This window comes from Myxine glutinosa, chromosome 2 (assembly GCF_964187855.1).
Source record: "Myxine glutinosa chromosome 2, kmMyxGlut1.1, whole genome shotgun sequence".
NCBI lineage: Eukaryota > Metazoa > Chordata > Myxini > Myxiniformes > Myxinidae > Myxine > Myxine glutinosa.
The window spans coordinates 7,348,355-7,372,028 of record NC_136262.1 but is presented as its reverse complement, the minus strand read 5'-3'; the positions used below and the strand labels follow the sequence as shown (position 1 = coordinate 7,372,028).

Here is a 23,674-nt window from a genome sequence, read left to right as displayed (position 1 = left end):
CCCAATGTGGTGGTTTAGACTCCATCCTATTCCTAATCTTCCCCAATGTAGTGGTTTAGACTCCATCCTATTCCTAATCTTCCCCAATGTGGTGGTTTAGGCTCCATACTGTTCCTAATCTTCCCCAATGTGGTGGTTTAGGCTCCATACTGTTCCTAATCTTCCCCAATGTGGTGGTTTAGGCTCCATCCTATTCCTAATCTTCCCCAATGTAGTGGTTTAGGCTCCATACTGTTCCTAATCTTCCCCAATGTGGTGGTTTAGGCTCCATACTGTTCCTAATCTTCCCCAATGTGGTGGTTTAGGCTCCATACTGTTCCTAATCTTCCCCAATGTGGTGGTTTAGACTCCATCCTATTCCTAATCTTCCCCAATGTAGTGGTTTAGGCTCCATACTGTTCCTAATCTTCCCCAATGTGGTGGTTTAGACTCCATCCTATTCCTAATCTTCCCCAATGTGGTGGTTTAGACTCCATCCTATTCCTAATCTTCCCCAATGTAGTGGTTTAGGCTCCATCCTATTCCTAATCTTCCCCAATGTGGTGGTTTAGACTCCATCCTATTCCTAATCTTCCCCAATGTGGTGGTTTAGACTCCATCCTATTCCTAATCTTCCCCAATGTAGTGGTTTAGGCTCCATACTGTTCCTAATCTTCCCCAATGTAGTGGTTTAGGCTCCATCCTATTCCTAATCTTCCCCAATGTGGTGGTTTAGACTCCATCCTATTCCTAATCTTCCCCAATGTGGTGGTTTAGACTCCATCGTATTCCTAATCTTCCCCAATGTAGTGGTTTAGGCTCCATACTGTTCCTAATCTTCCCCAATGTGGTGGTTTAGACTCCATCCTATTCCTAATCTTCCCCAATGTGGTGGTTTAGACTCCATCGTATTCCTAATCTTCCCCAATGTAGTGGTTTAGGCTCCATACTGTTCCTAATCTTCCCCAATGTGGTGGTTTAGACTCCATCGTATTCCTAATCTTCCCCAATGTAGTGGTTTAGGCTCCATCCTGTTCCTAATCTTCCCCAATGTGGTGGTTTAGACTCCATCCTATTCCTAATCTTCCCCAATGTGGTGGTTTAGACTCCATCCTGTTCCTAATCTTCCCCAATGTGGTGGTTTAGACTCCATACTGTTCCTAATCTTCCCCAATGTTGTGGTTTAGACTCCATCCTATTCCTAATCTTCCCCAATGTGGTGGTTTAGACTCCATACTGTTCCTAATCTTCCCCAATGTTGTGGTTTAGACTCCATCCTATTCCTAATCTTCCCCAATGTGGTGGTTTAGACTCCATCCTATTCCTAATCTTCCCCAATGTGGTGGTTTAGACTCCATCCTATTCCTAATCTTCCCCAATGTGGTGGTTTAGACTCCATCCTATTCCTAATCTTCCCCAATGTAGTGGTTTAGGCTCCATAATGTTCCTAATCTTCCCCAATGTGGTGGTTTAGACTCCATCCTATTCCTAATCTTCCCCAATGTTGTGGTTTAGACTCCATCGTATTCCTAATCTTCCCCAATGTGGTGGTTTAGACTCCATACTGTTCCTAATCTTCCCCAATGTGGTGGTTTAGACTCCATCCTATTCCTAATCTTCCCCAATGTGGTGGTTTAGACTCCATACTGTTCCTAATCTTCCCCAATGTGGTGGTTTAGACTCCATCGTATTCCTAATCTTCCCCAATGTGGTGGTTTAGACTCCATACTGTTCCTAATCTTCCCCAATGTGGTGGTTTAGACTCCATCCTATTCCTAATCTTCCCCAATGTAGTGGTTTAGGCTCCATACTGTTCCTAATCTTCCCCAATGTAGTGGTTTAGGCTCCATACTGTTCCTAATCTTCCCCAATGTGGTGGTTTAGACTCCATCCTGTTCCTAATCTTCCCCAATGTGGTGGTTTAGACTCCATCGTATTCCTAATCTTCCCCAATGTGGTGGTTTAGACTCCATACTGTTCCTAATCTTCCCCAATGTGGTGGTTTAGACTCCATCCTGTTCCTAATCTTCCCCAATGTAGTGGTTTAGGCTCCATACTGTTCCTAATCTTCCCCAATGTAGTGGTTTAGGCTCCATACTGTTCCTAATCTTCCCCAATGTAGTGGTTTAGGCTCCATCCTATTCCTAATGTTCCCCAATGTAGTGGTTTAGACTCCATCCTATTCCTAATCTTCCCCAATGTGGTGGTTTAGGCTCCATCCTGTTCCTAATCTTCCCCAATGTAGTGGTTTAGGCTCCATACTGTTCCTAATCTTCCCCAATGTAGTGGTTTAGGCTCCATCCTATTCCTAATCTTCCCCAATGTTGTGGTTTAGACTCCATCGTATTCCTAATCTTCCCCAATGTGGTGGTTTAGACTCCATACTGTTCCTAATCTTCCCCAATGTGGTGGTTTAGACTCCATCCTATTCCTAATCTTCCCCAATGTGGTGGTTTAGACTCCATCCTGTTCCTAATCTTCCCCAATGTAGTGGTTTAGGCTCCATCCTGTTCCTAATCTTCCCCAATGTAGTGGTTTAGGCTCCATACTGTTCCTAATCTTCCCCAATGTAGTGGTTTAGGCTCCATCCTATTCCTAATACTGCCCTGACATGGGTTCTCCTGCAGCATGTGATCATCTCTCCCACCTGAGTGAAAAGTTCCATTCGGCTGTCCTTGTTAATGCACTTGGGCGGTTATTTCTCAGTAAGCCTTGAGCAAAAACCTACAGGGTGGACGCCATTTTGTGGCCTACGACAATCCGAATCACTATTTGGTGCCTTTTTAAAGCACAAAGGTGGCAGAAGAGAAACATCAGCTGAAAGGGTGCAAAGTTTGAAGATGAGCTCATCACGAGCAGGTGATACAATGACAGTGCATACTGTCCCCAGGTGTGGGCTCACGGGGCTTGCAGAGCACATCAGACCATGGCTTCGATTATTCCATCCCGGCTTGCTATTGGGGGAGAGAGCTCATGACGTCATTTGTCATAAACACAATGACGTATGAGAAATGACTATTAAAACGTCACGAGGACATGAGCTCACACCTCTGGCACTGTCAGGTCTCTTGGGCTGATTTATTATGATAAGAAAATGAATGTCATGGATATGAACCATCGCTAAAGTGGTAATAAATATGGAACAACTACGTTTTGGGTAATTCAACCATTGTAATCATCGATTATGTGGTTATTTTAACCAGGACGTGCTTCTTGCACTCCCTAGTCCAGAAAAGTTCCTTGTATAACCACGTGTGTCCACAAACAAACAAACCAACCAGTGCAACAAAAACCAACACCACCATCCACACACACTTCTCGGCAATATGGTGGGTGGAGTCAAGAGACAGATGTGGGTGTGGTCCGGCAGCTGTAGGACCAATGGTTGCACATTTCAAAAATCGACCACCAACAACAACAGCAGCAACAACAACAGCAGCAACAGCAGCAGCAGCAACAGCCACAGTAGCAGCAACAGCAACAGCAGGAGCAACAACAGCAACAGCCGCAGCAACAACAGCAGCAGCAACAGCCGCAGCAACAACAGCAGCAGCAACAGCCGCAGCAACAACAGCCGCAGCAACAACAGCCGCAGCACCAACAACAGCAGCAGCAACAACAGCAGCAGCAACAACAACAACAACAACAGCGCGATGTTCATGTATTCCTGTGACATGTTGCAGGTAAAAATAAATTAGCAATTAATGTCCATAGGCTGGTGTTGGCCTTGTGGTTAGGGTGCTGGCTTGGGATACCTAGGATCCTGGGTTCGATCGTTGAATTGACACAATCTGGTGAAATTACCAAAATCAAGACTCTCTGCTCACCTTTCCTCTTTCATTCCTCTTTACTCCCAGCTGTGGAACAAAGTCCCCCACTCCCTTCAATCCCACTCCTCCCTCCAGGTCTTTAAAACAGCTGTTCACCAAAATCTCATATCATCCCCCATCCAAATCATTGATCTTTTCTACCCCCGTTAATTCACCCCAAATCCACTTTTTGAAATACCGACTTCCTTCCTGGAAGTCCTTGCAGTGTCCATTTGTTTTATACTTCTCCCACCCCCCACTCACCTTCCCACGCCTCCTCCCCCCAAGCCCTCTCCCTCCCACAGATCTCCCGATGTCCCTGTTCTCTGCTGTCGTACTTGTGTGCTTCCCCCTCTCTCCCCATCTTGTCTCCCGCTCCCTTTATTATGTCTTGTGTGCCCGTTTATTTTTTGTGATCAATGTTAGCTCTTACACGAGCCTCGATCTTGCATTCCCCAAAAAATATAAAAAACCACCAGGTGGCGTTGACTCAGCCTGTCATCCTTGTGAGATCGGCAAAATGAGTACCAACTCACTCGGTCCTCTCTCACGGAGGTTGGTGGCCGTAAAACACCTCATTCCGTAACGCACACGGTGGTGCGTGTCGGGATGTTGCCCAGGTGTGTCGTCCAAGGACGCAGCGACGTGCTGATCCAGCGCATGCTCCCATAGGCGACAACGAATGAATGTCCATCAAAAACCACAATACAACTTAAAACGGTTTATTGAACTTCACCACTACGTGAAGATATCCAACAATGTGCTTTCTGAAGAAGAAATAAACAGCCGTCGGCAATTTAAGTTCAGCCTAGTGAAAGCAAAACAGCACTAGGCCTCAAGCTCAGGAAATCTAACCAAAGCAAAATGATATTCTTGCAAGAGGTTCAACGACCAAGTGCATGCCTCACCTGGGAATATATCACCGCAGAAGGGTTTGCAGATGCGAAAACATTTGGTGGTGAATCGATCGGCCTTTAACGAAGATTGAAAAGGGGAAGGTGTGTAACGGGGCAGTCCGTCCGCATTGTGGTGGAACCACTGCTAAAGTGCCAGCCAATGGCATCCAAGTTAACTATACAGGTGTTGAATCGTCACCTATGGTACAGGTTTGGATAAAATGAACAAATACTGTTCACCAAACCTCACGTTATCCATTCTAAACCAGATAACAACCAATAACACAATACACCATGTTGTAGTAAAACGAGTAAACTGATTCTAACTAATCAAATTATAAACAATGTACATTACAGCGTGAATTATGGTCCCAATCACGACCAAGAATCATTCTTCATGTCAAGTGACAACCATCAGAATAACACGACACAGCGTGTCAGGCTTTTATTTAACCTTTACACTAACCAGAGATAGTACCTGGTCAGACTATCTAATGCCGAAGGTTAGGTGCGCCAGTTTAGATGGTTTTCAACCTCAGGATCCTGTTCTGTGCATGTTTTTTTTTGCCAACGGTATGTTTATGGCCCTTGTTACACAAGGAGACCTAATCAATGGCAATGACTTTGGTATAACCACTGAAGGTATACACACTTCAGATGCTGGAGTGGAAGTCAGGAAAGAAAAACAAAGGCGTTGTTAGAGAGAATGCTGTGGGACACATTGTTCCATGGAGGAGTAGAAGAGAATGTAGGCCGCAGGAGAGTGTATCTGTTCTGGAAAAAGTGTTTCGACTTCATGATCATCAAACTTGAACCAGTTGTGAGAGCCTGCAATCTACGGCCGACACATTAGGGAGATAGTTGCAACAAGAGATCAAAGGTAACAGCCAACTGGATGGAGTAAAATGTTAGAATCGAAAATGGTGGAATGAAGTGATGAACAACAAAGCAAACTAGAACGGCACTCAGTAGAGAACATACCTCCACCTGGATGGCCTTATCACTCAATGGTGAAGAATCACTAAAAAAATTAAATAATTCTCATATCCGAATCCATATTCACATCTTCACCAAAATTGAATCGATTCGTCCTTGTCACACACACAACCGGTCCACCAAATCTAGTCCGAATCCGTCCACAACTTTTTGAGATATCCTGCTATGTATCTTTTTGGCCCGATCTCCCAATGGTGAAGAATCACTTAAAAGATTCTAGTAGCCGGATCCGAATCCGAATCTTCACCAAAATCTAATCATTTCGTCCTTGTCACATACACAACATCTCTGCCAAATTTAGTCCAAATCCGTCCACAACTTTTTGAGATATTTTGTTCACAAACAAACAGACAGACAAACATGGGTGAAAACATAACCTCCATTCATCTTTGGTGGCGGAGGTAATAATGCACTAATAAACTCCAGGGATTGGAGAAATATGGGAAAGATCCTGTGATATTATTATACCAAGGAAAAGTTCCTAATGTGCTCGGATGAGGTTTTTTTTAACCAGGTGCAATCATCCCCACCTTCTCGTAAGGATGCCTGGGGAAGGGTTCTTTCCCAAGTTTTTCGTGTAAAGAAATTCAACAGACGATGACCAGGAATTTGGAATTGGATCAGGATGCCGACAATTAATCTCCAACTCTTCACAAAGACACGGTGGGATGTTTAACATTCACTTGTTAATGCAAGGAGACGGCACACCTGGCTTAACACTTTGTCAAGGTACACTTTGTCAAATACATGGAAATCCGGGACACTTTAGTGCAAGTATACGTTTTGTGAACTTTGGAAAACCAAAGCCTTGCCTCACTCAGTATTCCTCCCTTTTGAGGTCTAAATGACAACATTAGCCAAATCTTTAAAGGTGTCGTGAAGATGTGGCTTGTGGTGCTAATGGGTGAGGAAAATAGCATTAGAAAGATGCAACGATGTAATGGGTTAAACATCCACTCAAAACTTTGAACAATTAAACTTTTGCTACGTAGACAGGTATACCTGCTCTTTTTGAACCTTCCTAGTCTGAAATTGCATCAAAACTCAGTTCCCAAAGATCAGGATTTTATGTCAGTCTCTTACTCTTTTGTAATGCATCAACGAATTGAACATCACATTTAAGTTCTTACTTACAGCAACATTGAGTGAAAGACACTTTTGCCTGATGCTTCCCAAACAATTACAAAACCCTTTCTTTATCCCTTATTCATTCCTCATCTTAAGAAATTCACTTACTTGACAGAATGCAGTGTAATGCCCACCATCCAGGGAGCCATAATGGTTCTACGAGACAGAAGAAAAATTTATGGAGGGGAGAAAGAAAGGTAAGGGAAGCATTATCAATCATATGTTGAAAGACAGGTACTAGGGAGGGGTGGGGGCATGCTGGGTTAGGGCACGTGAGGAGGCACGTCATGGTCAGGCCCGAGTGTGCCGGGGTTGAGCATGAGAGCACCAGGATCGAGTGGGAGCACACGGGTCCAGCGTGAGTGGGGACGCACCAGGGTTTAGCGAGAGCAGGGGCGCGCCAGGGTCGAGTGAGAGCAGGGGCGCGCCAGTGTCGAGCGAGAGCAGGGGCTCACCAGGGTCGAGCGCAACCAGCAGCACACCGGGGTCAAACAAGAGTAGGGGCGCGCCAGGGTCGAGCGCAAGCGGGGGCGCACTAGGGTCGATTGCAAGCGGGGTCGATTGCAAGCGGGTGCGCATCAGGGTCGAACAAGAGCAGGGGCGCACCACGGTCGAGCGCACCAGGGTCGACTGCAAGCGGGTGCGCACCAGGGTCAATTGCAAGCGGGTGCGCATCAGGGTCGAACAAGAGCAGGGGCGCACCACGGTTGAGCGCAAGCGGGGGCGCACCAGGCTCGAGTGCAAGCAGGGGCGCACCAGGGTCGAGTGCAAGCGGGGGCGCATCAGGGTCGAACAAGAGCAGGGGCGCACCATGGTCGAGCGCAAGCGGGGGCGCACCAGGGTCGAGTGCAAGCATGGGCGCACCAGGGTCAAACGAGCAGGGGCGCGCCAGGGTCGAGCACAAGCGGGGGTGCACCAGGGTCGAGTGCAAGCGGGGGTGCATCGGGTCAAACAAGAGCAGGGGCGCGCCAGGGTCGAGCGCAAGCGGGGGCGCGCCAGGGTCGAGCGCACACCAGATTCAAGCACAAGTGGAGCAGGTTGAATATCATGCCGAGACAATAACTGAGACATACTGATATGCAGTAAAGGTTGTATTTTGGAGAGCGTGTTCCTTTGATGACATAGTTTGTGAGGTCAAGGTTTTTGGTGGGAAAGGAAACATTGTTTTGCAGCTTCTGTCGCCATCGACCTTCATAGCAAAACCTGCACCAGGCAAGAAACAAAGTACACGTATGAGACAAGAAAAATCACATTGATCAATTATCAAACCTACTCGTCTAGTAAGACGCACAACAATAGGATCTGGAATTGAAATGAATAAATCCACTGCCCTCCACAAGTATTGGAACAGCAAAGTCAAATTTGTTATTATTTCTATATGCTCCAAAAATTTGGATTTGAGATCAAAAGATGAAAATGAGGCAAGAATAGAGAAGGTCAGATTTTATTTATTGGTATTTCTATGTATATAACTATATATTGTTGCGAATATGGAATTTGGCCTCCATATCCGCTTGTAAATATTCCCCTATTTTCTCCGATACTCCCCAACTCTCCCTTACCCCATTCCCTAGTCCCATTGTCTGTAAACAACACCCATTAGAGCCGATCTTCCCCTTCATCCCCCCATTAAATGTCGTGCCCAGGTCCCCCGCACCACACGTAGACAATTATAGGACATCTTGCTAGTTATTCTTAATCTATGTCAGTTAAGGACTTGTTTCCATTAATTATGACTCTTCGTTGCACCAGAATGTGATTATATGGCACCTGTTAGGAAGTTTAGGACCTCCCCATACCTCTCCGCATCTCTTCCCCATGAAGAAGCGCCAACTACAACAACAACAACAAAAGAGGGGGGCGGCGCGGTGACGGCGTGGGGAGTGGGCGTCCTCCTTCCGGCTCGGTTAGCCACCATTGACCACGCGCTCCACGGGGTTACCACGAAGGGGCTCCCTGTCGGCCCCTCGTCAAGGGCGGAGCCGGTAACCCCCGCACCCAATGAGAAGCCATGGGCCGATGCCATCTGGGGCGGCGCTAACGAGCCGAGGGCGTGTCACTCCCCGCCGGAGATATACGCGGCCCCGCGCCGGACGTGAGGTCAGATGCGCCCCCAGCTTGGAGTCACGAGTAACCTTTGAGGCTGAGGAGAGATTCGCCCCCAGCTGGAGGAAGACGGACCTGCGAGCGCTGAAACAGATGCGCCTGAGTTTGGAGAGGCCTGAGAAAGAACGTCACCTCGGAGCGCTGAGACGAGACCTCCCCGCATCTCTGGACCGAACCGTGTACCCTGCTTTGAGCCAAGAGTGCACCTTGAGCCATCGCTATCTGCCTTTCCTAGCCATCAATCCCCGTGTGAGTCAGTTTTTGTCCTGTTTCTCTGTGGTCTGTCGGGAATAATATAAGGTTGTGTCTAAGTGCCCACCTTCCTATGTTTCCCTCTTGTCCCTGTAATCTAACCTTTTCCGCCTTAATATAACCTCCTCCGGAGGTCTTGAGAACTGAACCCCTGGTGTCGTATTGTGTGATTGTAATCCAGCCGGGTGTCTTCTTTTTCTTATTGAGCCAGCATAGCGCGATTAGTCAACCCCGGGTGCAATCGGGGTAACTTGTACGGATACGGCGGCCATCCCGCTCGGCCCACCATACCATCAAAGTCGTATCTGTAACAATTGGTGTCGAGGAGTGGAATTCGAACCCGGGACTAAATTAGTTAGGCCCAAATTTTGGGAGGGAAAATCGATTCGGAGCGCGTTTCCCGCGCGAAATTATAACGGCGAAATTTTAATTTGTTTTACGAAAATAAAAAAATAAAAACCGAATTTTGAAAGTCGCGCTATGGCGGATCAAGACAGCTGGGGTCCGGTAAAGGAGAGTGAGGTAGGGTCGATCCAGGACCAAAATGAGGGACAGGAGGAGAGCGAAGCAGTGAGGGCGGCAGGTTCGCAAAATAGCGCCGTCACGCACGAAGAAGCGGGCGCGCAAAATGGCGCCTCGCTGATCACCGCGCCAGCGACCGTGGCAGCGCCCCCGGTGGATTGGAATTTGTTTTTTATGCAAATGAAGGCCCTTATGGACAAGAATAATGAAGAAATGGAAAGCAGAATAATGATGGGAATGAGGGCTGATAGTGAGCGGTTGGGAAACCAAATGGGGGTAATGAGGGACGAAGCGAGGGCTCAGAGTGAGCAAATGGGGGTAATGAGGGACGAAGCGAGGGGTACCAGTGAGGGATTAGACAATAATTTTAAGGGATTAGACAATAATTTTAAGGGATTAGACATGAAATTTGGGAAATTAGACGATAGATTAGGGGAAATACAGGAGGGGTTAACGGGGGTAGAAAACAGAATGGCCGCTCAAGAGAATCAAATGGAAGGGATGCAAAAAGGGTTAGAGGGGTTAGAAAACACCATGGAAGGCAAATTGAGGGACATGAGGGACCAAGCGGAAAGGGAAGTTAACCAAATGGGGCAGCAGATAGAGGGGGTCAGAATGGGGGTAGAAACCAAACTGGATGCTCACAGGGAGGAAATGGAGCAGATGAGGGTGGCATCTGGGCAGGAGATGCAAGTGATGGGAGAGGAGATCAGAAGAGGAGTGAGTGAGGAGGTCGGAGGAGTGCGCGAGGAGGTGAGGCACTGTGAGGAGCACATGGAAAAGGAGGTGAGAAAGGGGACTGTAAAGTTACAAGGGGGCATAGAGGACCTGACGCAGGAGGTGGAGCAGCTGACGGTGGGACAGACGGAGTTAGTGGAGCAGGTTCAAAGGAACACTGCGGTATTAGGAGGTTTAAAAGCGACACAAAACGACATAAAAAACGACTTGATAGCGACGAAGAGGGAATGTCAGATGGTACGTGAGGGACTGACAACGAGGTTGGACGAGGTGATAGAGGTAATGGAGACGAAGGACCGGCAGGTGAGGACGCACCTGGAAACGGTCAAGGTAGCCTTGGAGGACGAGCTTGAGGAGACGTACCGGGGAATAAAAGAGGTGAAACACAAATTAGAAGAAGTGGAAGAAGGGGTGAGCGAAATTAAAAAGCGACGGAGAGAGGATAAGAAAGAGATAAAAGAGGAGGTAAAAGAATTGGTCCAGAGTCTGTGTTCGGATCGTGATGATGTGCTCATTAACCGGATGAGGGATTCGCAGGTGATGGAGGAGAAGCGAAGAGGAAGAGGACCCGGTGTAAGTGGTGACCAATATGGTCGTGCGTATGATGCGCCAGGGGATTTAAGAAGCTTGGGGGTCGAGATGGACCCGGGTGTTCGTGAGAGGCCGTCGGTGAAGTGTGCGACAGGTCTGGTGTGCGAAAGAGGAGGTGTGCGAGAAAGTCCGACTCTGGGGTGTGTGAGGAAAAAGTGTGTACCAAGGAGTGAGTGTGCTGGCGAGAGTGAGTCGGTCGTAGCGCGGGTGCGAGGAAGCACATGGAAGCGCGGTGTGGTGAGTGTTACAGAGGGTGTGACGGGAGAGTGTGCGCAAGAGTGTGCGCGAGAAAGGTGTGTGACGGACAGGTGCATGAGGAAAGAGTGCGCTGTCAGAAGTAAGGAAGAGTGTCCACCTGTGGTGAGTGTTACAGAGGGTGTAACGGGAGAGTGTGCGCGAGAAAGGTGTGTGACGGACAGGTGCATGAGGAAAGAGTGCGCTGTCAGAAGTAAGGAAGAGTGTCCACCTGTGGTGAGTGTTACAGAGGGTGTAACGGGAGAGTGTGCGCGAGAAAGGTGTGTGACCGACAGGTGCATGAGGAAAGAGTGCGCTGTCAGAAGTAAGGAAGAGTGTCCACCTGTGGTGAGTGTTACAGAGGGTGTAACGGGAGAGTGTGCGCGAGAAAGGTGTGTGACGGACAGGTGCATGGAGAAAGAGTGTGCTGTCAAGAGTAAGGGTGAGTGCGTTGTCACGAGTGGAGGTGAGAGTAGTGAGAGTAGTGAGAGTAGTGAGAGTGACATGGAGCGTGAGTTAGTTGTGACAGGTGAGCGAGGATGTACACCTGGGATGGAAGGATGCACACCTGGAATGGTAGAGCGTGAGTGGGAATGCACGCTGGAGTTGGTGGTGAGGCACGTGGTTGGGTGTGCGAATGAGAGCACACCTGTGATTGTCACAGAGGAGGTGACCGAGGAGGGGGCTCGAAGAGGTGTATTGGTGAGGTGTGCGAGTGACGAATGTGTGCCACAGTGTTCGGTGGTCAGGTGTGTGACCAAGGCTGTGAGTGGAATGGGTGTACCTGGGTGTGTAAGGAAAGGTACGAGGAGCATGGGCACAGCTGGATGTGTGAGCAAGGAACGGGCTGCGGGGTGTAAGCGTCCAGGTGAAGCATCGACGTTAGACGGGATAGAGTTTAGAACGACTTATAGCCGAATCGGGCCCTCGGTGCGTGCTGGGCCTCGCTTTGAACGGCCGCGTCCGTGCTCCACTAGGCGGAGCTGGCAGCCCGATAGAAAGGGTCGTCATGGCGACCACTTTTTGGTGAGACGTGCCGGCAGGTCGAGATCGGGGCATTGGATGGCTCCACGCCGAGGTGATGCGTGGGATCTCGGCCCGGGTAAGCCCCCGTCCCTGCACCGAATGCGGGACGCATCCAGCCGCTGGCACAAAACAACCAGCACCCATTGCTTGGCTTTACGAAGCCGGGCTTTGGACAGGGATTGGCGCACCGAGAGGTATTAGTGAGTCGACTGGGTGATGAGGTTAGTGTTTTGGACCCAAAATTAGAGAAAAGCAAAATTTGATGATTGGCAAGGGATTGGCAGTAGTGATTGGCAGATGATGGGTAGTGATTGGCAAATTTTTAATTTGTTGAAATTTGATGTGCAAAATTGGTAGTGAGAGACCCCCGATGTGGTGGGATGGCATCCCTGCCACCCTTCCCATGTGGGGCAAAGGAGCAATAGTTTATGGGGTGTATGGCAGTGAAAACTAGCCCGGGTGGGTTAGGATATGGTGTGTAGGGATCTAGCGAAGATTGACATTAGGTAACGTTAAGATTAGTTAGTGACCGATACCTGTAGTGGGGACGCAGGTAGATTAGTGTGGATGATAATGACGAGGGAGCGCAATAGTTTAAAGGGACGACTGGGAAGCGCGAGTTTCAGAAGGGAGTAGTTAGCTGAGATGATGCTGTGTGTGTGAGGATTGAACAAGTGTGATTGCACAGGTGTGCAACTGGACAGGTGTGTGGAGCAGTGTATGAGTAGTGAGTGTGTGGATCAGCGCGAATGCGCTTGGGGAGAGAAGGGTGCAGGTGGCACCAGGTGTGAGAGCACAGGTGTGCAGGTACAGGTGTGTGGAGAGAGTTGGAGTAAGTGGTACGGAGTGGTGTGCATGGTGCGAAGGTGTGGATGGGGGAAGAGTGGACCCCTTTCACGAGTACCCGGGGCGGGTAGTGTAAGTGTTAGGTAGAGGGTACAGGTAAATTGTGGTTGGATATTGGCATTTGTGGTGCGGTTGCAGAATGGTGTTGTGGATGGGTGCATTAGTGTTGTGGAAATGGCTGGGCGTGTAGCCTGTTAGTGTGTGTAGTTGGTTGGGCACTCCACCACTGTGAGGATGTCGGCCAGGTGAGGCCGCAGGTGGGCTCTGGGAGCCGGTAGTTGTGAGTGGGTGCCTGAGGATCCCGGGTGTGGATCGGGCAGCCCAGTGCCAGAGAGGGCACCGAGTGGGGAGAGTGCCAGAGGGCCTTCCCCAGGTAGTTAGGTTAGGGCAAGGAGCAGGTAAGCTCGGAGGCAACTGCAGTGGTGGAGGTGTGCAGGTGGGTAGACCCACTGGGAGAGGTACACGCCGCAGCCCAGAAATTGTGCGAGGGCACCGGGAGATGAATCGGGGGAGTGAGACCCCAAATTGAAGAGCACCACAGTTTGGCCAATGGGAATTGGTTTTTAGAACCCATAGTGTAAGAGGGCCAATGGTTTGGCCGGAGAGAGACCCCGGGTAGTGTAAAGTTGTTAAAGTCATTTAGGAAATAGTTAGGATTGAAGAACCTGTCGCACCATACGCAGCCACTTGCCTGTGGTGATGATGATGACTCCACACCTGTGTTTTCTTTGTTTTGTGCAGGAAATGAGATTGCTGTGAGGATTTGTGAGACGCATCACGACGTGGATGAGACATTGGGGTGATTCCATCTCTCCCTCCCTAGGAGGGACTGATGATGAATTGGGGATGGCAAATTTTGATGAGAGTTGAAAATGGCAAATTTGATTGGTTAGGAGGGAGAGAAGACGAATTTGGTTTATGGGAGGAACGGGGAAGACAGTAGGGATGTTTGTTGATTTGTAAAGTAGATGTTTATGGGTAGTGTTGTGTTTTGTGGATACAGTAAGGGGTAAGGGAGGGGCCATGTAGGTTACCTGGTGGGGGGGGGGGCGTACGATAGGAACGTACCTGTCTCACCTGGTTCCCATGTGCCCCCAGTGTGCATTACCTTACATTGCGTGCACTTTTGCGCCCTTACCACCTTACTCACTTGTCTGCTTCTTTTGTCTCCCACCTCCGAGGATCTGGCTTTGGGGTAGAGAGAGAGGAGAGAGAGGTGCTGGCTGCGCAGTTGTGGGCCTGCACTTTCGCTGTTCGCTGCCTGGATCGGTACACCATATGGACCGCAATGTTTGTGGCCACCCACAATGGACCGCAGTTCGTTTGCGGCCAAGCACCACCCGGGGATGGACCTATGGATCAACGTGGCACCTATGCCATACAGGTGAACCACTAATAGTTAACACCACCAAGTGCACCACAAGAAGAGCAAGAGACACCTGCAGGGTTAGGGGTTGTTGAAGTTATTTTTATTCCAATGAACAATGGTGACTGCACCGATTGGTGGTGGGGTGGTGCTTTTGATGCGCGGGAAGGGTGCTCTGCACGTTATTAAAGGCCGTCGGCCACAGAGCACTCGTGGGTTGGTGTATCGATGTTGGCAAGCGCGCTCTCTCTATGCATAACATCTGCATGTGTTCCTCCAAAGACAGGTCCTGGATCGTAGTGTAGATATCAGCGTAGTCTTGTAAATAATGCTCCCTACCGGCTGTATGTTTAGTTTGAGAATTCTTTCCGGATTCGGTTATCCTGTGGGTGTGTTTCTGAGAGGAGAAGGGTGCAACGTCGCAGGGGGACATATTTACTCATTTGTGAATATCTATAAAACTGTCGCACTCAGGGTAGAGTTAATAGTAGAGGGAACTACATTGCGTGCCACACTAAAGTAGGTAAAGATTTATCGGGTCGGGACGCCCCGAGGGTAGAGAAGGGTGCAATGTTGCGAATATGGAATTTGGCCTCCATATCCGCTTGTAAATATTCCCCTATTTTCTCCGATACTCCCCAACTCTCCCTTACCCCATTCCCTAGTCCCATTGTCTGTAAACAACACCCATTAGAGCCGATCTTCCCCTTCATCCCCCCATTAAATGTCGTGCCCAGGTCCCCCGCACCACACGTAGACAATTATAGGACATCTTGCTAGTTATTCTTAATCTATGTCAGTTAAGGACTTGTTTCCATTAATTATGACTCTTCGTTGCACCAGAATGTGATTATATGGCACCTGTTAGGAAGTTTAGGACCTCCCCATACCTCTCCGCATCTCTTCCCCATGAAGAAGCGCCAACTACAACAACAACAACAAAAGAGGGGGGCGGCGCGGTGACGGCGTGGGGAGTGGGCGTCCTCCTTCCGGCTCGGTTAGCCACCATTGACCACGCGCTCCACGGGGTTACCACGAAGGGGCTCCCTGTCGGCCCCTCGTCAAGGGCGGAGCCGGTAACCCCCGCACCCAATGAGAAGCCATGGGCCGATGCCATCTGGGGCGGCGCTAACGAGCCGAGGGCGTGTCACTCCCCGCCGGAGATATACGCGGCCCCGCGCCGGACGTGAGGTCAGATGCGCCCCCAGCTTGGAGTCACGAGTAACCTTTGAGGCTGAGGAGAGATTCGCCCCCAGCTGGAGGAAGACGGACCTGCGAGCGCTGAAACAGATGCGCCTGAGTTTGGAGAGGCCTGAGAAAGAACGTCACCTCGGAGCGCTGAGACGAGACCTCCCCGCATCTCTGGACCGAACCGTGTACCCTGCTTTGAGCCAAGAGTGCACCTTGAGCCATCGCTATCTGCCTTTCCTAGCCATCAATCCCCGTGTGAGTCAGTTTTTGTCCTGTTTCTCTGTGGTCTGTCGGGAATAATATAAGGTTGTGTCTAAGTGCCCACCTTCCTATGTTTCCCTCTTGTCCCTGTAATCTAACCTTTTCCGCCTTAATATAACCTCCTCCGGAGGTCTTGAGAACTGAACCCCTGGTGTCGTATTGTGTGATTGTAATCCAGCCGGGTGTCTTCTTTTTCTTATTGAGCCAGCATAGCGCGATTAGTCAACCCCGGGTGCAATCGGGGTAACTTGTACGGATACGGCGGCCATCCCGCTCGGCCCACCATACCATCAAAGTCGTATCTGTAACAATATGTTTAACCATTGCAGAACAACAGCACTTTTTTTTTTGGTATATAGTCAAGGCTCGTGTAACAGCTAACACATTGCACACGAAAACATGCACAGACACATAAAACATACAATAAATAAAGGGAGCGGGAGACAAGAGGAGGGGGGGGGGGGGGGGGAGACAGGAAAGCATCCAAGCACAACAACAGTAGAGAACAGGGACGTCGGTAAATCTGTGGAAGGAAGAGGGCTGGGTGGGGGGGGGGGGGGGCAGGAGAGGGAGAGGAGCCGCGAGGAGAGAAATGAATAATTATTAGGATAAGTTATTTATTTATTTATATATATTTTTTCCTTTTTTTGTATTTAAGACTTTAAACAAAGGGTAAGATGTTCGGGGGAGGTATGGGATGAAAACAAAAACAAGGAAGAAGGCAATACAGCGAAAGAACGAACATAAATAAACAAAAGACCGACGAGATGGGAAGCCTCGAGGGACAGGCCCCAAACGCGGCGCAAACACGAACGACTAATTGCACACAAGTTTGCACGATTTACAAAACAAGATCTAACTAGAAACACACAGTAAACACATACACAGTAAAATAAACAGCAGCAATTTGACAAAAATACGATCGGGAAAACACTTAAATTTGATGACGTGGAGAGCTCAGAAGGAAGTTACCTCGCTGGAGGAACCGGAAGCAGAAGAGGAATATATGTTCAGTCCTTTGATGTTCACTTTGTATGTTCAGTCTCCCCATTTTAGGTAAGTATAAGTATTGGAACAGATGATGGACAGGTGTTTCTTGTTGCATTGGTCGTTCACAAATAAAAGAGATGAGAATGTCTAGTCTTGGTTTTAGCCTTTGCTTTTGCAACCTACATGGTATTCATAGAATACTTACCCTGTGCAGTCAACTTGGTGCGAGCCAACTCTTCTGTTTTTTAAGGGTTTTTGGCTGTGATCCAATATGGCTGCCAGACCACGTGGAGTGATGACATCAACAATTTACATTCTCTAATATAATTATTGCGTAGATCATGCTCAATAAATTTCAAACTGATCAGACTAAGCGTTGTCCCCTTCGAAATATGATGTCATAATTAAGGCACCAATAACGTCATCGTTAACAGCACCTATTCCCCATGCGGAGTTCTTTACAATGAGCCACGTTTCAATTTTCTCCATGGAGCGGTTTTGGAGATATAAAGGTGCAACGTTTTTTGTTTTTTTCAAGATGGCGCCTGGACCACGTGACCTATGATGTCATAATTATTATTAAAATAGGCTCATTCTACAGGCGGAGGCGTTCCTATGGTGAAAATGTAGCGTCAATCGGACGAAGAATTGCAGAGACAAAAAAATTCATCCTGATTGAATCGTGTTGTACTTGTCAAATTATGACGTCATAATTAAGGTACCGTTGACATCATCATTCACATATCTTATTCACCATGGGTGGTACTTGACAACGCACCATGTTTAAATTTTCCCATGGAGCAGTTTGGGAGATATAGAGGTATAACGTTGTTCCAAGATGGCGTCCGTACCATGTGACTTATGACGTCATAATTGAAAATAAAAAAATTATACAGGCGGAAAGCGCTCCTACGGTAAAATTCCGTGTCAATCGGACCAACAGTTGCCGAGAAAATGAATTTTAAAAATGCAGACAAAAAAAATGCAGACATGCAGACGCACGCGTTCTGGAACAGAGTTTTAGACGAGACCAAGATAAACCTTTACCAAAGCGATGGAAAGGTGAAAGTGTAGAGAAGGACGAAACTACATATGATCTAAAGCATACTACCTCATGTGTGAAGCATGGGGGAGGTAGTGTCATGGCTTGGGCTGGCATGACTGCCTCTGGAACTGGCTCAGTCATCTTTATTACCTCCGCCACGGAAGGTGGATGGAGGAGGTTATGCTTCCTCTCTGTCTGTCTGTGGACAGGATATTTCAAAAGTTGTGGACGGATTCGGATGAATCTTGGAGGACAGGTTGGGTGTGTGACGAGGAAGAATTGATTCAATGTTGGTGAAGATTCAAATCCAGATCCGGATCAGCGAATTTATTTCAAGTGATTCTTCACCATTGAGTGATAGGGCTAAAACCGATATATAACATAATATCTCAAAAAGTTGTGGATGACTAATAACTAAACTTGGTGGATGAGTTGGTTCGGCAACAAGAACAAGCCAATTCAATTTTGGTTCACAGATCCGGGTCCAGATCCGACCTATCAGTGGGAAACAACAACAACAACATGCATTTTAAGGCCATTTTCCCTGCTAGAGCGGAGGTTAGCCTTGCGGTCCCCATGACAATCTTCTCCATCTTGCCCTATTTTCTGCATCTCTCCTTGTTAACCCCCCTTGCCCGCATTTCTTCTTCCACCATCTTTAGCCAAGTGTTTCTCGGTCTTCACCATCCTCTACTTCCTTCTACATTCATTTCCATCACTCTTCTCAACCAGTCACTTTCATCCTTCCTCAACTCATGACCAAACCATCTCAACCTGTTCCTCTTCACAGCATCAATCACAGGCTCTATTCCCATCATTTTTCGCAATTCATCATTTGTCTTCCTCTCTCTCAACGATACTCCGCACATCCATCGAACCATTCGCATTTCCACCCTTTCCAGCCTTCGTTGCTGCTCTATGTTCATTACCCATGTCTCGCTCCCATAAATCATAACACTTCTCACACATGTAGCATACACCTTTCCCTTCAGCTTCAACGACACTCCCCTCCTCATCAGCACGCCACTCAGATCCCGAAACTTCTTCCATGCACATCTCACTCTAGCAACCGTTGCCGAGTCTGATCCACCTTCTCCATTCAGCATGTCTCCGAGGTAGCAAAATGTTTTCACACCTTCCAGCTTCACGCCGTCTCCAAGATCCAACTCAACATTTCCTCCATCTGCAGCTCCCTCTGTGCACACCTTACATTTGAATGTAGCTGCCACACTGGTTAATGACCCTCTCAGACCATTACATTTTTGATGAACCCACTCAGCGCACATTGTACATTGAATGGAGTTCACTCTGACACCCTTCCTGCACACAGCACAGGGCCACCCTCCCAGTTCTTTCCACCTCACCACATGCTTTACCACGTGCCATCACCTTCGTCTTTCCGATATTCACCTTCAGACCTTTTGTCTCCATACATTCCTTCCACTTGTTCATCTTTTCCTTCAGTCCATCCATACTTTCTGCAATCAACACCAGATCATCTGCATACAACAACTCCCACGGGAAACCCTCCTTTACATTTTGAGCCAGCACCTCCATCACAGCTACAAATAGTAGTGGACTTAGTACCGACCCCTGATGCACTCCCACCTTCACCTCAAACTCACAACTGTTCCCGTCCTTCGTCCTTACAGCTGTGCGCGCTCTTTTGTACATTGCCATCACTACTCTGATCAACCATTCCTCCACTCCTAACTTCCTCATTGCCCATGTCAATACTTTGCGTGGAACCTTATCGAATGCTTTCTCCAGATCAACAAACCCAAGAAACAACTTCTTCCTCTTCTCCATGTACTTCTGCAACTGCCTCACAATAAAAAGCGCGTCTGTCGTTCCTCTTCCTGGCATAAATCCAAACTGCATTTCGTCGATCTTCACTTTCTTCCTTATCCTCCTCTCCAACACCCTTTCCAATACCTTCATTCCATGCTCCAATAACTTTATCGCTCGGTACGAGCCACACTCTAGAGGGTCACCTTTCCCCTTGTATAGAGGGATGAGGGTACTCAGTTTCCAATCCACTGGAATGCGGCCTTCTTTCACTGCCAGATTACAGATCTCTGTCATTCTCTTCACACCCTAACTTCCTGCTGCCTTCAACATATCTCCCACAACTCCCGTCGGCCCTCCTGCTTTTCTACTCTTCATTGCTTTTATCGCTTCCTCAACTTCCTTCTCAGTTATCTTCTCTGCCGGTTCTAAAACTGGGTTTAGCTCTTTCACGAGCCTCGATTCAGTATACAAAAAAAAAACAAAAAAAAAAACGGCTACTCTCTATGTTGCCATCCCATTCATTCTCTGTATTCAACAGCATTTCCATATATCTTTTCCATCTTCCTTTAATTCCATCTGGGTCCACAGCGATTTGTCCCACTTCATTCTTCAAGCAACTCACCCCCATCACATCACACCTCTCTTTCGCTATCTGCTTTGCAATCCTGAATACTGCTCTCTGACCTTCTTCCGAATCCAAGCGTTCTCCGAACATTTTCCTACATGCCTCCTGCGCCTTTGCTACCTCTTTCTTTGCAGCCTTCTTGGCTGCCTTATAACTTTCATGCTCTGCTGTTTCTGCTCTCGTACCCTTCGCCTTCTGCCACTCCTTGAACTTCTTCCTCTTCTCGTCAATCTTCTTTCCAACTTCATCATCCCACCACCATGTTTCCGAGTGCCTCGGTGGTCCTTTTGTCCATCCACATACCTCACCAACGGCTCCCAACAGACTAGCTTTCATTGACATCCAACCACTTTCAAGCTCAACCACATCATCCTCTACCCTACTCAGCCTCTCTTTTAATGCCTCCCTTACTGTCACCTCTTTCAACCTCCACACCTTCATTCTCGGTTGGTACTTCACCCGCCGAGCTCTCCTTGCACCTTTCACCCTTATGTCGCAGACAACCAAGTGGTGCTGTGAAACAGCCTCCTCCCCCGGGATCACCTTTGTGTCCCGGAGGTGCCCCCTATCTCGCCTACGCACCATCAGGTAGTCAACGGTTGTCGTCGACACACCTGACGTGTATGTAACAAGCTTATTATCCTCTTTCTGGAACTGAGTATTACAAATCAACAAATCAGCTCCATCAGCAAACTCCAAAATCCTTTCATCACCTTCTCCATTTCTCACACCATATCCGTAAACCCCATGAACTCCCTCAAAACCATCCATACTCCTTCCCACATGTCCATTTAGGTCTCCTCCTACCACAACAACTTCCTCATCTTTCACGTTTTCCATCAGCTTCTCTATCGCACACCAGAACTTGTCCTTCTCTTCATCGCTCCGACCAACCTGCGGAGCATATCCCGAGATGACGTTCACCAAGAGCTTTCCAATCATCATTTTCACCATCATCAACCTATCACTCACTCTCGTCACACTCACCACACTGTCTACAAACTCCTCAGAAAACAGGACACCAACACCATTCACGCCCTCCAGGCACCCTTGCCACACAAACTTGTATTTCTGTCCCTGCCTACCCTTCACCATTCTCACACCACTTCCCTTCCATCTTGTCTCTTGCACACAACATATGTCCACTCTTCTTCTGACCAATACTTCCACCACTTCTCCTGATCTCCCTGTCATTGTCCCTACATTCCATGTCCCAAACCTCAGAAACCGATCTCCACTTCGGGCTGTACCCTGCCCATATGTAGTTGTAATTGTCATGGTTCTCTTTTTGAGGCAATGTTTTTTTATGGCCGGATGCCCTTCCTGACACCAATCCTTGGTCGCCTCTTACGATGCGCAGGGATACGGTGTACCTATTCTAACCGGGGTACACACGACAAAAGGAGTGTCCGCATGGCAAAGCAATGGGATCCTTGTAGAGGTTAAAGCACACTGGGCATGTGAGTATCTCCAAATTATGTCCAATTTCAGAAGAAGAAGAAGAAGCCATCTCCTTGGGGTGTGAAGCAGAATTTAAATGAAACCAACTTTGGATCCTCAGTTAATCTTTTTCAGAGTTCAGTGTTTAACGTCTCCACACAGTTTCATGCGTCCTCCAGTTGGGCGCGCTCCAGTTCTCAGTGGGATACAAAACGTAAACTGTTCAGCCTGATGAAGGTTTGCTCTCTACCGAGTGTCGTTCTAGTTGATGATGTAACTAATGATGGCAGCAGCAGAATGAATTCAGAAGCGTACAGAAACATTTTGTCTGCCTATGTACAAGAAAATTCATCCATAACTCATTGGGCGGCATTTCACCTGCAGCAAGACAATGACCCAAAACACATCACCAACACAACCAAGAAGTTCATCAGGGGAGAAAAGTGGAAGGTTTTAGACTGGACAAGTCAATCTCCTGATTTAAATGCAATGGAGCATGAATTTCACTTGCTGAAGAGGACACTAAAGTCAGAAACCCCCAAAACAAACAACAACTGACAATGGCTGCAGTAAAGTCCTGGTTTAACCATTAGCACATGTCCTCTCAAAGGAAGACACTAAGAGTTTGGAGATGTCTATGGGTCACAGACTCAATACAGTTATTGCATGTGATGGACATGGAACCAATGACAAACTATTATACTACATTAACTTACTTTTAGTTAATCTGTTAAAATACTTATACTTAACTAAAATGGGGGACTGAACATAAAAGCGTTGTTGTTCTACAATGGTAAAACATACACAGGTATCCATAAAAAAAAATCAAGAAATAAAAACTAACCTTCTGTACTCTTGCCTCATATTCATCTTTTGATCTCAAATCCAAATTTCTTGAGTAAATACAAATAATAACAAATTTGACTTCACTGTTCCAATACTTGTGGAGGGCAGTGTATTTGCAGTCCTGCACCACTTGGAAAATATCTCCCACTTTCATCAAATGGAGTCACCATTGGTTTTGAACAGAGACCGAGTACATCATTAAATCAAAAGGCCGGCACGTTTACACCAAAGCACATTCAAGAGTAAGGTGCAGCAATTCATTATTTGCCCTCCGATTGTGATTTGGTCAACATAAATTATCAAAATAATAATAATAAAGTCGAATTATGTTGACAAACGTAAAAACTGTACGGTATCTCAAAATTATCTAGAAACAAAATCAAGAGCAATTTTTTTATGCTACACTACGTTATGCTGACCGTTTCAGGTGGATAACCAGTATGGGAGGAAGCTTCCAAATCTCGAGAGTTTTTTCGTGATCGCGGTTGCATTTGCACTTGCTGCACTGACACTGATTGCTGCCTGTGAGCAGCTCTGTCTGGGAAAACTGGCGTAGGCAGTCCTTTGGAGTTTGGGAGGAATTGAGAGGGAGGTGAAAGTAAGCAAGGTAAAGGGACATCATTTTTCAATTGATGCCGAAAGGAAATCAAAAAAAATTCTGCTTGAGGCACGAGACGTACAAAACGTATATTCTTCACCAACATGTCTTTGTCGAGACAGGTGCTTCAGTGCTCAACTCTAGTATAATTATCTTGAGAGCGTTCAAATATGAAGGTCCCCCAATTCATAAATCTTGAATATGTGAATACAACCTCAATGGAAATTGGACACATTATGAATGTTACATTATGAATGGAACGTTCTGCATTTCATTTGACATGTGGTGGCAACATACGTCATGTGGTGCATCAGTGGCAGCAGAATAATCACAGGACAAGAAGTTTCTACTGAAACTTGGACAGTCTGGGCTTCACTTTCACAACATCGGGCTGCTCA

The 23,674-nt window shown here is 47.5% G+C and overlaps 1 protein-coding gene across 4 annotated transcripts in view; it reads right to left on the bottom strand.

Annotated features, from left to right (window-relative positions):
- Positions 1-4,494: 4,494 nt before the first annotated feature.
- Positions 4,495-23,674, bottom strand: part of LOC137427412 (ubiquitin carboxyl-terminal hydrolase 8) — a 171,873-nt gene continuing 152,693 nt past the window's right edge. For all 4 annotated transcript variants that reach the window (XM_068116890.2, XM_068116889.2, XM_068116891.2 and 1 more), the window contains 4 exons: positions 23,098-23,240; positions 7,882-8,011; positions 6,917-6,964; positions 4,495-5,519 (listed from right to left, as the gene is read on the bottom strand). In XM_068116890.2, coding sequence (XP_067972991.2) covers positions 5,382-5,519; positions 6,917-6,964; positions 7,882-8,011; positions 23,098-23,240 — 459 coding nt within the window. In that variant the 3' untranslated portion in view covers positions 4,495-5,381. The remainder of the gene's footprint in view (positions 5,520-6,916; positions 6,965-7,881; positions 8,012-23,097; positions 23,241-23,674) is intronic.